This window comes from Vigna unguiculata, chromosome 1 (assembly GCF_004118075.2).
Source record: "Vigna unguiculata cultivar IT97K-499-35 chromosome 1, ASM411807v1, whole genome shotgun sequence".
NCBI lineage: Eukaryota > Viridiplantae > Streptophyta > Magnoliopsida > Fabales > Fabaceae > Vigna > Vigna unguiculata.
Genome location: NC_040279.1, coordinates 36,128,358 through 36,144,084, shown reverse-complemented (window position 1 = coordinate 36,144,084; position 15,727 = coordinate 36,128,358). Strand labels below are relative to the sequence as shown.

At 29.9% G+C, this 15,727-nt stretch overlaps 2 protein-coding genes across 2 annotated transcripts; one reads left to right on the top strand and one right to left on the bottom strand.

Annotated features, from left to right (window-relative positions):
- Positions 1-530: 530 nt before the first annotated feature.
- LOC114179652 (dof zinc finger protein DOF3.5-like) lies at positions 531-1,451 on the top strand. Its single transcript, XM_028066096.1, has one exon. The coding sequence runs from the start codon at positions 573-575 to the stop codon at positions 1,332-1,334; it is 762 nt and encodes a 253-aa protein (XP_027921897.1). The 5' UTR covers positions 531-572; the 3' UTR covers positions 1,335-1,451.
- An 8,251-nt stretch (positions 1,452-9,702) lies between these two features.
- On the bottom strand, positions 9,703-11,340 carry LOC114162439 (E3 ubiquitin-protein ligase PUB22-like). The gene has a single exon (XM_028046334.1). The coding sequence runs from the start codon at positions 11,203-11,205 to the stop codon at positions 9,946-9,948; it is 1,260 nt and encodes a 419-aa protein (XP_027902135.1). The 5' UTR covers positions 11,206-11,340; the 3' UTR covers positions 9,703-9,945.
- Between the last annotated feature and the right edge of the window lie 4,387 nt (positions 11,341-15,727).

The following is a 15,727-nucleotide window of genomic DNA, read 5'->3' as shown; positions in this document are numbered from 1 at the left end:
AAACCCGCTTTATATATAGACCTAACAAGAACTCATCAACGTTAATTCAGGTTTTTTGATAATCATATTATGTACCGATTAAAACATAATTAGCAAAAATGAAATATATGTGTGTGAGTAAAGTACAAAATCTGAAGAGATGAGGGAAAGATTGAGGTTGGGATGTTAAACTTTTGTTGTGGGATCTGCTTCTAATATATATGAGTTGTTGATTGTTGAAGGAAGAAACCTGAAATTATTGTATCGAGGGTTTTGCTTCCGCTATCACTCATCTCCGCCAATATAAACATTCCACGTAGGGTTAACACCGACACCATGCATTAGCCCACGGAGCAGTGACACCACCTGGCCTAACTTGCCCCATGCATGTTCATGTGCATGGCCGCATATACAATTCCAAGATCATATCCAAAGGCCCCTCTCACGTGCATTATTATAAACAAACTTCACCGCTACACTCAACGTGCTTTATAGGACTTCAAACCCTCACCACCACACATAATCTTCATATAATCAATTCAAGTCTCCCTCTTCTCTCTCACACCACACACAAATGCGTTGATTTGTGAGTGATGATGGAGAGAGGGTGGAAGGCTAACACTGTTGAGATTTCACCAAATTGTCCCAGGTGTGGTTCTTCCAACACCAAGTTCTGCTACTACAACAACTACAGTTCAACTCAACCACGCTACTTTTGCAAGGGCTGCAGAAGGTACTGGACCAAAGGAGGTTCCCTCCGTAACGTACCAATTGGCGGTGGCTGCCGGAAAAGTAGAAGGGGTAAATATAATAAAGCCCTAAGACAAGCCCATAGCCCAGTTGGGCTTTCTGATGATTTAAGGCCTTCATCTTCAGTGGTGTCTGATGGGCCAAATATCGATCTTGCACAAGTGTATGCAAGTTTTCTGAATGTGAAGCCAGATGAAGTGCAAACAGTTTCTCCTGAGTATTCAAGCATAGTTAACACTAGTGCTTTGTCTGAAGAGCATGGTCGTTTGCATTTTCATGAACAGCCCAGAGAATCCCATTTTGGTGAGGATATCGAAATGTACTTTTGCGGGTTGAACTCTATCCAGAAGCATCAGGAGTATAGTAGCAGTCATGATACAAGAGTTACAAAAACAAATTTTGAGTTGCCTCCATTACCAGGTGAAGTTGCAGAAACCTCACATGGTAATGTGTTGTGGTCCAATTCTGAGATGATGGTGGATCATGCTTTGCAAGCCACCCAATGGCCCCTTCTTGGACCAGAAGCTTATGATGCAGACTTCTTCATGGGTAACTGTTGGAGCCACTTCGATTTTCCAAGGGATGCTTCTTTTTCCACGCCTTGATAATAATATATATAACATGTGATTCTTCAATGCTTTGTTTTGGTTTCTGGTTATATACAGTTTATGTATAGGTTGAATCAAATCTCACTAATAAATAATTTGAATATGTAAGCGTATATGCACCCAAGTAATGATTGATTACAAACACTTTTCTATATCTTGATGAATATATCTCAATATCTGCATCCAATCTAGTTATATACTTTAGAATGAATTTATTGTAAATACAAATAAGGATAATTCTGCAGGATGAAACACTCTACTGGCTCTTTTAACTTAAATTGTAGTATTTTTTTTTTCTTTGAGAAAAAGTAACTACATTTGTGTCATGTTCTTATCTTCAAATTAGTTTAAAATTATTCAACTAAAATATTTGATGTAGTTTCAAGTGTAAGTTTTTTAAAAATTTAATTGTATTAAATATATTCATCAAGAAAGATTTATTTCTAATTATCTTGTTTACTTTAAATATAATTATTTTATACGAAAAATCATATAAATATAATAAGTTTGGATTTATATCAATAATTTTCTTACAATTCTTCTAGGTTCGGATCAAAAGTTAGAATATCTTTACGGATGTTATTTTAGACTTTTTATGTATGTTACATAGGTGAGACGCAAGAGACATATATTTCCGTCTCATTGTGTATATATAGCAATCATAAATTTGTTGTCTGTTTTTCTTTTTATGTATTTTAAGCCAAAATTTAGATCATATGAAAACATGAAAAATTAATATATAATATAAGAAAACATGACAAAAATTTTAAGAATATTATGGGTATCTCAAATAAATCTATAAAAGAGTAGAAAGATTGGTGAAAAATATTAAAAAAATAATAAACATACTAATAATGATGACATTTTTTAAATTTTATATCTCCGGTCCCCTTTAGGATTAGACACCTCATCTTCAATAATCTTCATTTTTTGAGAATTTCCATCTGAAGTCTGTAACAAAATTTATGATCTTTTGAAATTTTTAGTCACTGAATCTTGACAATTATAAATATGTGACCAATAATATCTCATATGTGAAACTCTACATTTGCATGCAATCTAATAGACTAAAAAAAAATTTGAGTCACAACATTTTCTAACTATTTTTTGTAAATTTTATAAAATTAGGATCATGAAGGTTAAGCTAAAACACAGACACACAAGAGAGAAAATAAGAAAAACTAACCTCAAAAATAGAAAACACAACCTTAGATACACAACAAAGATTATCACCAATGGCTATCATGCATACCATGCTTCTGTCGCACACTCAAGAGTTTCTATCAAGACAATGAAACAAGTGAAGGAAAAAGGAGTGTGCTAAAGAATTTTTAAACAAATTTAATTTTCACATCTGAATATGATCCTTATACATTATATGTAAATATATGAGTAAAAATACAATTCTAGCACTTATAAATTAAATGTAAATTTTAATAACTTAATTATAAAAATGTTATACCGTGTCTATAGTTTATAATACATAAAGGGATAGATAAACACAAAGATGAAATAAGCCATTTTAGTGGATTTTCTTAACGGATTTATCCGGAATTATGACGAAAAAATAACCACACTAATTTGACTGAGTCCAATGAATCATGCCAAACTCAATAATTGTAGGTCTGAAACATTATTAGTTTTTTTTTTATCATTTTAAAAAATATATAAATTTAACAAACCAATTTTACAATCCAAGAGGACATTGGATATTGAGCCATAAAAACGGACTTTCGGGCATGTTCCACCCACTTTCACATTTGATGCCTCAAACCGAGTCCTACATCTCATTTTGAACCTCCATAATTTTTCCATCTAATTTCAGCATATTATTGTCTTTATATATATATATATATATATATATATATATATATATATATATATATATATATATTGGTTAATATAGTGCTAGTTTAAGTTTTATCTATTTGTTTTGGGTATAAAAGAAGCCGTGATAAAATGAAATTTGTAGGGTTGTTGGAGTATAACAAAAGAAAAAAAAAAAGAGCTTCTAGACATATTTTTAAATTTAGGATATATGTGCTTGCGTTCGATAAAACATATATCATCTTTCTAATGTTTCTATTCATACTCTCAATGAATCTTTTATTGATAAGAAATAATGAAGACAAAATTTATTAACTAGGCTACAAAATAACACAAGTATTAAATAATTCAACTCTACAAACTTTAAAGTTGTGTTCCGTGCAAAAAAGGCTCACTTGCTTGCTCAATAAATTTAAAGTTCCAATATTCCTTCAACTAATAGTCTATATATATTAAATGTATTAACAAAAGCATAACACAATATTTTTCATCATAAAAAATTAGGTAAGAGAAAGAAACACTTATGCATTAAGAAATTGAATATCAGAATTACTAAACAAATGTGTTTTCTCTAGAATAATATTCACCCAAAACCATACATTTTTCCATTAATGGTTTGGTTTGCTTCTTCTAGAAACTAAACTCAGAACATAAAAAACTATTGAAATATTTGTTGCAAAGTTTGACAATGTTGTTCCTTAACACCCTTCTAGCCATGAATCACTCCCCTTCATTTATTTGTCTCTTATTTGAAAATCTGATGTCGGTTACCAAATTCAATGCCATGATCTATGGTCTATTCCAGTTTGGTAGTGCATATATGAGTGAGTTGTCATCAGCAAAAAATTCACTCGTTCTTTTGAAGGAAACCTAATTTTTCCTTCATTCAGAATCAAAGAACTCATATCAGTATCAATTTTTTAACACACTCTAACCAGGTGAAAAAAACAATCTAAAAAGAGTTTTGGCAAATCTCGTAAGAAAATTATTTGTTTGCACTGAGTTATTAAGACTCTTCACTTATCACAGTTCTCTCGGCAGTTTTCCTCAGCAAAACAATTTTTTCTATTTTTCTTTACTCAACATATTACAAAGTTATTAACTTTGATTTGTATTTTGAAAATCTTCGTTTCATTTCTGACTTGGTAATAAAATTTATCATTTTTCATAGCATTAAAAGCTATAGTCAATGACATTATTTTACATATATTTATGAACCAAATGAAAGTTAAAAAGAAAAACTAAAGTGACTATTATTAGAGACTAAGTCAGGGCTTTGTTAAAAAATTTGTTGAATAAGCCACTCCAATTACTAATCTTGTTCAAAGAATCCTTCCATTTTAGACTAAAGATCTCAGCGTTTTTTTTTTTTATAAACTAAATGAATTTATTATAAAAATACAAAATGTCGGTTTTTGGTTTGAATAAATGGTAGCAGAATAGGAGTGGTAGGTATGGTTAGATAACTTGTTACTAAGAGTTTGTCGTCATGAGGAGACAAGGAGGTGAAACTTAGTGTGCTGCAGCAATGGAGGATATATTGTAAAACATTTCATACAAAACATTACTGAAAAACACCTCAAGTTGTTTTGAATTAATCTTTGGAGATTGAAGGTTCATTCTTTGGTGATACAAGGGTTAGATCTTTGAGATTAATCTCAGTATTGTGATGAAAATAGTAAAATATAATGAGAGATTTATTTTTGGAGACAACCACCAAGTCCATTTTGATTGTACTATCCTTGTTTTGGTATGTCCCTCTGAATGTGGTAAAAAGAAGAGAGGAAAATGCAATCAGATAGTGGCAAGAGAATTGAATATATTGTTAGAAATCTAAGTGTGAGTCTAAGTCTCACATTGTCTAGAAATGAAAAAGTAAAATACTATATAAGAATAAAGACCCATAAATTCATTGCCTTAAGGTGGATTGAGAGTGGTGTCAGTGTCTTATATGTTTGGGCTCAGGTCTCATTGGTGTTGTATCTTCCCAGTGAAATCCCCTGTATAAAATCCTAACAACTAGTATTAGAGCCAATAGTTAAAACCGGCTCAAACATTTTGGGTTGATATGAGGACATAATATTCAAATAAAAAAATTATAGTGTATTAATCATAAAGAATGTTAAGATTTTATCGTCAAAGTAAAAATGTAGTATAGTCAATAAAAATAAAGAATTACGGAGGAAGATACTATATTATACAATTCAAATACAAAGGAGAAGAGGTTTATTTGTTATTTATATGTAATAATAGAAACAAATTTAATCAAGAATCCATCAACCAAAGAGAGTCATACACTCATATTTTAAGACCAATTTCAACATTATTTTTTTCACATTTCTTTTTTTCAATTTCTTTCTCAAGTAGCCTTGACAAAACCCGTGTTAAATCTTTTTCTACAACCAATTATCAATATTGTTCACTTTACATTAAAAAATACAAATAATACTCTAACCATTATTAACGGTGCCTGTGACTGCAGCATAATTATGTTAAAGTAGATTACTTTTTCAAATTACACCAATTCAATTTTTTTAATTAATTAGATAGGTTTGTTACGTAGAAGTAAACTCCAATTGCATTCATCAATGACTGATTCGATTGACTTTGAGCCTGGATGTCCAAGTAAAATGTTGGATTATTAAAAGAAAACCGCAGCTAATAAACTAGGAAATTCCATAAACAATAATTAACTAAGTATTTCATAACAGCAAAAATTACCAACAAAGCTAAAAGATATTTGATATAAATAATACAATTATAAAAGTTCTATATTATGCATTTTATTATTCTACTATAATCCTCATACAAATTTCACCACGTATTTTTTTTCTCTATTTTTTATTCCTTTTTAATCGTTTGTATATATTTTACCAATTCGTTAAATATTTAATAAACCACGCATCATAAGAAAATATGACACAAAAATATGATACCATTTGATAAAATTATAGTCACAAAACAACACCATTTTTTTTTTAATTTTATGACACGTTATCATGTTGTTTAATAAAAACATATGACTATAAAATACATAAAAAATAAAAAATAATAATAATATCGAATGGCAATAGATGTAATTAAATTTCATTAAGAAAAAAAAAAGCCTAAGAAACGTGAATAGTTTGTGAAATTAAATATTAGGTGTAAATTTTGCGTTGAAGCAGAAGAAGTTTTGACAATATAAGGGTCAGAAGAAGGGTACTAAGTAATGGTGTATAAAAAGAATTTATTATTGGGGGTTCCAACCAACCCAACTTGCACCCGTTCATTGATCAATGGCCGAAACCAGCTAATAGTAATGGTCTTTGGTTCTGCATTATTCGGTCAGAAAAATCATATTCAAATATATACCTTCTTCTTTCACGTTCACCCATATATTGACCTACAATGAACACAACCACACTCTTGGAATTTAATACTAAAATTCATGAACCACATATTCTTCTGTAACGATGTGGCCACAACCCCACCACGGTGTCGTTTTTTGAGAGAGAGAGAAAAGTTTTTCAATGTTTGAAAGTTTGGACAATCAAACAAACTAAAATTAAAGAGCAACCACCGTTCAAGCTGTGTGCAGCACATCACTCTAGAAAATTAATAAGCTATTACAAATTCATAGATTCATCTTCTGCAAAAACAAATTGCTTACATGCATAATAGATTTCATGATCTCATTATGCATTGTATTCTTAGGGAACAATCATCATTGTACTAATCAGTACTTCAGTCATTCTTAAATACGACATTGGTAAATAATTCACACTTAAGAATATGTTTTGCTCAGAAAATTATCCTCGTAATAAAAATAACAAACTTTAAACAAAATTAGAAAGGAATCTTATACGAAGTGGTTTGACTAATTCATTAGCATTGGTTTGACGATTTATTTATTTATTTATCATTAATTTTTGGACGTCCAAAGGATTCTTCTATCTAACTTTTTGGTCAACATATATAGATGAAGAAGTTTCTTACCAACAAAAATACATTAGGTTTTAAATTTTACGAGAACAAGGTAGTTTCTTTAGCTTGGTCGTCTATGTATGAGTTTGAACAGCACATTATTCACAACTATGTAATCCCAGATAGATACCTCATTTTCTAGAAGTGCATACATATCACGATTGATTTGTTGAAGAAACTATAACTTTTCACTAAAAAAACAAACAACGCACAACATCATAAAAGTTTTAAATAAATCAAATGTCGCGGTTTTTCCATGCCGAAGTAGTCTCAAGTGCGTGTTGCACAACTTAATCATTCATAACAATGCAACATTCTTTGAATAAAGTTTTTATGTAAAGTTAATTTTTCATAAAGTGCAGGTGTATACTTTATGATGAGCTTAACTTTTCCCAGTGTAGAATGCAATTCTATAGTGCAATATATCACGAGGAGAAGAAGTGTTTATTGAAAATACGAGGGTAAAGAAACGTTCAAATTATTTAATCATGCATGCATATATGATATTATAAAAATATGGAGTAGGTGACTGTATATTTGGGATTGGTGATCAAGATTATTCCTTTCTACTTTACTATAATTTTTTCACAATCAAATTTAAATCATGTACCAGTATTAGAAGTTCTTTCTTTTTGTTTATTGAATGTACTCAGTTGCGCACCACGAGGGCCATTTCAATATTAACATAATGGAAGAAAAATTAATATAATTAGTATTAAACAAATGTCATTGTTACAGAACAATTAATTAATACTCTCCAAAATTAGAATAAAATTGTTTTATAATGACTCCAGTGAAATCATCATAAGAGAATAATTCAATTTTCAATCTCATTTTTACTCAAATGAAGTTATTTCGCTTAAATAAAAATAAGTTTCTTCAACCATAAATAAAGATTTGATCGAGTGCAAAGAAATTTATTTAAGCAAAAAGGTCATTAATTCCCCAACATATAAATGATTAAAAGATAGATTTGGAAGAGATAGAAAGTGAAAGAGAGTATTTTAAGGACCGAAAAAGATATTGTTTAACTCAGAGTAGAATTTTCTATCTGGATCATTTCTTTTCCATCTTCTTCCTATGTAATTGACATAACTCTTTCACCATGGGTGACTAAACCTCTTTTTTATTTTTGTATTGGTATTGAACGTAATTTATCCAACCTTTTAATATTGTTTACGATCTATACATATTATATCATCATTTTGTTTATTTTGGTAGAAAAATAAATCTTAAATCTAAAGTTGAATCAAATAATCTATATTTTTTAATAATAAGGATAAATTTAAAATTTTTATAGTTGAATCAAATTGTGAACTTAAAACAAGTTTGTTGGTATAATTTGAGGAAATCAGTTATTACTTTGATAAGGAGAATCTTTAAATTTCCAATAATATCTTAATTGAATAAAATATACGGTGAGGGGTGAGAGGAGGGTGTAGAAGAACTGAATAGTCAAATTTCAATCTCAATACTTTTAGTATTACCTGAATTTATTAGATCTTACTTTTAAGCTAATTTTATAACTCGAAGTCTAGATAATTTTTTGGAATGTTACTCTTTGTAAATTTGTAATGCAAGTTTAAAAATATATTATGGTTATTAATAGGTGATTTTTTTAAAATTTTTTATGACATATGCACTTAAATGTTATTTTTTTAAAAATTAAAAAAATGATGAGTATGTGTAATATGAATAAAGGTTATGAACATCTAAAGGTGGCAATAATCAATGAAAATATATTCAGATTAGGCTTTGGTAATGATATGTATTAGCATCACTATACATGTCAAAGTGACTCAATCTGGTTCACTACGAGCTGGGTTGAAAATGAGTGAACCCAACCCGGCTCACTTTATGGTGAGCCAAAAATTTTGTAACCTGGCTCAACCCACCAAGGGTTGGTGGGTTAAGTGGGTTGGCTCACCAACCCACATAAAAATATTATTTATGTATTTATTTTTAAGTATTCAAATATTTAAATAATTTTTTAAATAATGCATGAGATGACAATCACAATAAAATTAAGAACCAATGTTTTCATCATGCTCACCACCAATATATGATGAATTATTTCCAAGAAAGTGTCCATATAGTTTAAGAAAACATGGCTAATATTACACATTTTCTGTCATAATAAAATATTCAAACTATTCAAATATTATTGAGCAACATTCTAACATTTAAAAATATGAGATTGTGAATCTATACAATTAGGAGTACTAAATAATTATTAAAAAAATTAAAAAAATATTTAAAAAAAATGTTGGTGGGTTAAGTGGATCAACCACCCTCAACCCGACTCGAATCCGTTTAACCCGTAGGTTAAGTGAGCCGGATTGAGTTCAATCTACTTTTTAAAAAGTTGAATTTTTCTCCACTTAACCCAGCTGAAACCCGTGGTTAGCCGGGTTAACTCTTGGGTCGAAACCCATTTTGACATATATGAGCATCACAAGTTATTTTCTGCTTGAATTAAGATATGCCCACAATTGATAGCTCCAAATTCAATTTGAGTATTTCAAACAAAGTAAATGGGGACAGAAAGAGATGAACTGAAAAATCTGGAACAAAATCGGTATGAATGTATGAATGATTAATCCTTTCTGTGTCAGTCTATCAAAAACAAAAATTCATTGCACAATTGTGAGGAAACACAAAGAAAAACCTAAATCGCTACCCACCTATATTTTTTTGCGGGCAATAAATGTATAGTTTGCTGCTAATATGTATAACTTGAACCTAACTGTGTTGTGTCTGTACATCAAAATTTCTAAAAGAGGTATATATGTTTCAAAATTCTCTATCATTGGTTTCACGCATAAGCCGGGTATGAAGAAAGTAAAGTGTTGGGTATGCATGGGGTATTCTTCCACGCCCGAGCATGCAATTTCAGTATCTCTCTTGCCTTTTCCTTCGCCTTGTTTCCGCTATCCACCTGAAGCACCAAGCACAGTTTCGCCGCCACACCCAGTTTCAGCATCTCTTGAACAACATGCGGAGTCGCAGAGAATTTGGAGACAGAAAGAAGAATCCTGACAGCCCTATCATTCGCCAATGTCGAAACTCTTAGAATCTTCTTTGAAACAATGGCAAGACCTGCTCCGTGACTCAATAGTTCTGCTCTTCCCTCCGCACACTGACACAGTACCTCCAACAGCACCAGCATCATCTCGCAAGGCTTTCTTTCCTTGCAATCCAGAAGAAGCTCTATCAAAACAGGAACGGCTCCTGCTTCCACAGCCTTCACCCTGTTCCTCCCCCAAGGACAGAACTGGATTAAGGTTTGAAGGATATCCTTTGATGTCTTCGTTGAAATCTGATCCCTCAACACCTGTACTAGCTCCACGAAAATTTCTTGTCTTAGATGCAGCAGTTGCACTGGATCAGCCACTTCTGACATAGATTTCAACAAGAAAACTGCATAAGCGCGTGATTCAAAGAACCCCTTCTGCATGACTCTCGTCAAAGACTCGATAAACTCTCCGTTTCTGAAGCCTAGAAGAGTCTTCAACCCTTGTTCAGTTAAATCAAGAGTGTGAAGCAGGTTCAATGCTTCATCGCTTGCAGTTGTTTTCAACTCGAATCCAGATCCTTCATTCGGTTCAACCCCATTTGAAGAATCGTTGCTGTTGGTGTTCATTACAATCGATGCTAGGAACTCAACAGCACCGGCAGCCTCCATGCATCGCTTATTTGTCTCGCTTCCTGAAGCGATGGATTTGAGTCTTCGGAGGCAAACGAGAGGGGAGTGAGAAGCGTCTTTGAGAAGCTTAGAAATCTGATTCCTGTTAACAGGAGGTTTTGGGGTTGGGATCCTTTCGACGCCGTGAGAAGCGTTCATGGTACACCAGGCTTGGATGAGTCTCCGGAGAGTGTGGTTAGGGGTGAGATCGGTGTAATCCATCAAGGGTTGTTTGGTGACGGGGCATGTGGTATTTTTCTTGGAAAACAGCCACGTTTCGATGCTTTCACGGTCGTAGGTGATGCCCGTCGAGACCGTCACCGGATCCTTCATGATTTCTAAGGAAATGGGGCAGACGAAGAAAGAAGGAACATCGATCTCGTTGTCCATGGCGATCTTGTAGAACAAACCTTGATTAGATGGGAAAATGAATCGAAGAAGAAGAAGAAGAAGGTTGTGACTTGTGAATGAATGGTTTGTGAGCGTTTGAAAGTTTTGGAGTTGAGAAACGAGAGCGGGGAGTTGTTGGTATATATACAAAGTGGAAGTGCGAAATGTGAGAAAGTCAAAACACGCAAAAAAGTTGAGCCTCCGTTGAAGAGAGAGAAAGAGCGTGCTATGACTATTCCAAAGATGAAACCTTTGAGATTCACTTTATCCAGTCTTCAACACGGACAAGAGACAAAAACATGAGCAGAAAATCTGAGTGAAACATTTAATGCACATGGCGAATTAGCTACTTGCCAGCTTTGCCAGTCATTATCATCAACTTGCTTATTTTCATCCTTATCCTCACAACACAACAACACCAATCTTACCTTCTTCTTTTTATAGATAACATTTTTATTAGTAAAAATTATTTAATCAGAAAAATTGCTTAAAATTAATTTTATTTTACGCATCCCAATTGACTTTCAAAAGTAACAAATTTTCAGATACATTAACTTCGAGTTCAAGCTGAATTCCTCCCACTCCAAACGTAATTTGTAGGGCAAACCCGATAGACACAGTCGCGCAGGTTTATTTGATTTAAGGTTGACTACATTTTATTTTGATAATTTTAATTACACAGGTTTATTATTGTTTTAAAGTTGACTACATTGTATATTGATCAATTTAATTTTAAAGCTTTATACATAATTGAGATGTGTATTAAAATTATTCCCATTGCTTAAAAATACATGGTCAAAAGAACGTTTGTAATATCTTACACATCTTAAAATGAAATTAATACTTTTTTTAAGTAAAAAATGAAAATTATTTTAAGAATGAATAAAATGCAGTGGTACATACATCAAGTCATCCAGCGTGGATCATTTCATACTGGCCACCAGATTTATTATTAGTATATTTAATAGTTAGATGGGTAGGTTTGATTAATTTATTTTTAAATTCTCCTGTAAGTTTGTAAATTAAATGTCCATTAGAAAAATAAAAACTGTAGAAAATGGTTATATCGGTCAATCATCGACCTATTAATTTAAGTACAATAACTTCTTCTTTTTATCTATAATGTTAAGATCTGGCTGCTGGGCCGACCAAATAGAGTGTTTATTCCGCCACAGAACACGTGTAAAGCGTAATTATAAAAGAATAAAAGAAAATAATTAAAACTTTTATTGCTTGAAATAACAAAAATTAAGACCTTGATACTTTCACATCAAAAATTTTATATTATTTTTCATTATATATATATATATATATATATATATATATTTTATAAATACAAAAGTTTTGCTTACCATTTTACTTTTTAATGGCAAATTAATAAATAATTTTTCTCCTAAAATTTATTTACTATTCGGTGACATGGACATAGCAGTCGGCATCGTTTCTCATGTGTGATACTGTTAAATTTTTTCTCTTCCTCGGATCCAGTTTTCTTTAAGTACCCACCTTTGACCAAGTGCATCTCTCTTTCCCTATTTCTCATTTTAACACTATGGTAAATTGCATATTTCTTTCTTTTTATGTGTGAACGTGATTATAATTATTTGGTTTAATTGTTTTTTATGTTAAATTGGTTTTCCAAATTTTTTTATTTAGTTTCAATTTTTTGAAAAATTAATGCTATGATTTTTTCATTAAATCTCTTGAAATATATTAAAATTTTTTTATCAAAATTAAAACTGTTAAAAAGAATGATTTGTTTTATTGATATAATTAACACAATTATAATGCTAATTTTGATAAAAAAAATTATTAATTTATTTCAAAAAATACAAATTAAGATCGATAAATTAGGATCAAATTAAAATTAAAAAAAATACTAAAGAGCTAAATTAATAATTTTGGACGAAACAATGAGTAATTAAATTTAACTATTTTTACTTTATAGTGCTAAAGATACGTAACCTATCCAAGGTAGTATTTTTAATACGAATTTACTATTTGTTTAAATTTACCGGAAATGATGAAATACTCATTACATCTTTATTTTAGACCAATTTTAAAAAACTTATTTAAGCCAAATGATTAGATTGAGTTCGAACTGTGATTTTTAAAATTAAGTTAATTGGATTCCAATCTTATACAATTTAGACGAATTCAACGTGCTTTAGTACCTAAGTTATACGTATCTGACTGTTTGCTGTAAGAAATTAATGAAAAAAAAGAAAAGAGAGATGGCAATGTGTTCAGAAGCCAAAAGGAAAAAGAAAAAAGAAAAAAAAAATAATATTAGAGATGTCAAAATGGATTTCAACCCGTGAGTCAATCCAATTCACTTAAATCACACATTAAATAAGTTTGAACCGGATTGAAGGTGGGTTGACTCACTTAACCCATCAATTTTTTTTATTTTTTATTTTTTTTCTGTTATAATTATTTATCATTTCTAATTATATAAATTTACAATTTATATTTTTAAATAGTATAATGTTGTTTTATAATATTTGAATGTTTAATTAATTTATTTGTCAAGTTATGTACGTTAATACTTTAATATTTAGCTATTATCTTTATAATAATATTTTGAGGATTAGGTAAACACTCTTATTTCACTATTATAAAAGATAAATTAAGACAATTTATTCTTATTGTAATGCAATAAATATATGAATATAAAAATAAATTACAAAAAAAAAAACATTCGTAAGTGAGTTAACCCATTAACTCAACAATCCGAAGTGAGTCAGGTTTTGTTATAAAATTTCTGGCTCACCAACAAAATGAGCCCGGTTGAACTAGTCTTTTTTTAGTTTAACTCGTGGTGAGTCAATCTATATGAGCCGGGTTGATTTACTTTCACCTCTAAATAATATAGATTATTTGGTTAAAAAAAATGCAAAGAATACTTTATTTTTTAAAATCGTCACATTAAAAAAATAGTTTTTAAAATTTAGAAAACACTGTGCGAACCTTAAAGAAATCGTAATGAAAAAATTAAACTAAACACTTGATACAGTATGTTTTGTTCCAAAAAAAAAAAAAGTATCAATTTAACCAAGTGGTTAACTTAAATGAGTAAAATAATATTATTTGAATGACTTTCTATTTATAGTCCCTCCCTAACATTTTCGTCTTCAGGCTGTGTCAGCATTATTATTATGGAACCAATTTTCAACTTTGGTGATTGTAAAACATCTATCAGCTACATTTTTTTTAAAATATAAGTATGAAATACTCCATTTATCCCATGATTATAAACCGTAATTTTAATCTGGATACAACGTAAAACGTAACTATACTTAATATTAAAAGTACTATCTAGTTATCAAAAGTATAGATTAATACATATCAGTAATTTTAAGTTTTCATTAAATAGAATTGACACCACTAAATTTAATCATATGGAACAAATATTGTAAAGCTAAAATTTCGATTATTCATATAATGGTCAAATTCCTCTAAAAGGTAATTTTCAAACGGTTACCTCTCATCATCATTGTTTATTTTCTCATAATTAGATATTATTCTTTAATGGTAATTATTAGATTAATTAAAATAAAAATTTAGATAAATGTGTCTACTTTAAATTATTTCTCTCTAGGTTTGAACTTAATAAAATTTTAACCGACAAAATAAAAATCTGAATTCAAAACAATTTAATGTTTTCCTGATGTGCAGGAAAATTTATTGTATTGATGAGGTCGTGCTGTTAACTATTGACATTACAAGTTGTGAAAAATAAAGTATTCATATTTCAACTTTTAAAATAGTTGACACGAGCAAAACGTTGTGATGGCGTTCATGACGTGGGTGGTGAGGTGATTGTCAAAAGACTTGAGATGTCGGCTATAACATTTGTCATGTGCGGACCCACTCCTATTCAAAGTATCTTAAACAATCCACTTTATATTAAAACTTTTTATCTTTTTCTTATTATAGCAAAAGAAAATGATATTTTCATTTATTATTTGACTTATTTTTAACTTAATATTTTAATTATTATTATTATTAGATCATTTATTTTAATTCTTTTTAATGATATAATATAATGATTTAATAGTGATTGAACTGGTGAATTAAAAGTAGATAAAAAAATTGATTAAAATATTATTGTCTTATAACAAATGTCTATCTTCTAAAAAAATATTACAACAGATTTATCACAAATAAATTTTCTGTATGATAGATCCAAATTAAATTGTATTAATTATTTAGAGAAATGATTTTAAAGTTTTATTATTTTATTCCTTCTCTCAAAATATACTTTTAACATTTGAGGTTATCTAAGAATATTATGTCGGTTTGCGGTGGTAAAGATGGATGAAAAAAAAATAATAAGTTGTAACCTCGAGTTTCCCTAACAAAAACATCATATTAATGACTAATATTTTTCAATTAAATTATTCATATAATATTAATAATAATTGAATAATATGCCAAACCTCGAATAACATGATTAAAAACAAAAAAAAAAACCACAAACTAAACTACATATATATTTATTTATTTCGGATATTATTTT

What these genes read in the sequence shown, in the direction of transcription:
- LOC114179652 (XM_028066096.1), top strand. Translation starts at nt 573, where the DNA reads ATGATGGAGAGAGGGTGGAAGGCTAACACTGTTGAGATTTCACCAAAT.
- LOC114162439 (XM_028046334.1), bottom strand. Translation starts at nt 11,205, where the DNA reads ATGGACAACGAGATCGATGTTCCTTCTTTCTTCGTCTGCCCCATTTCC.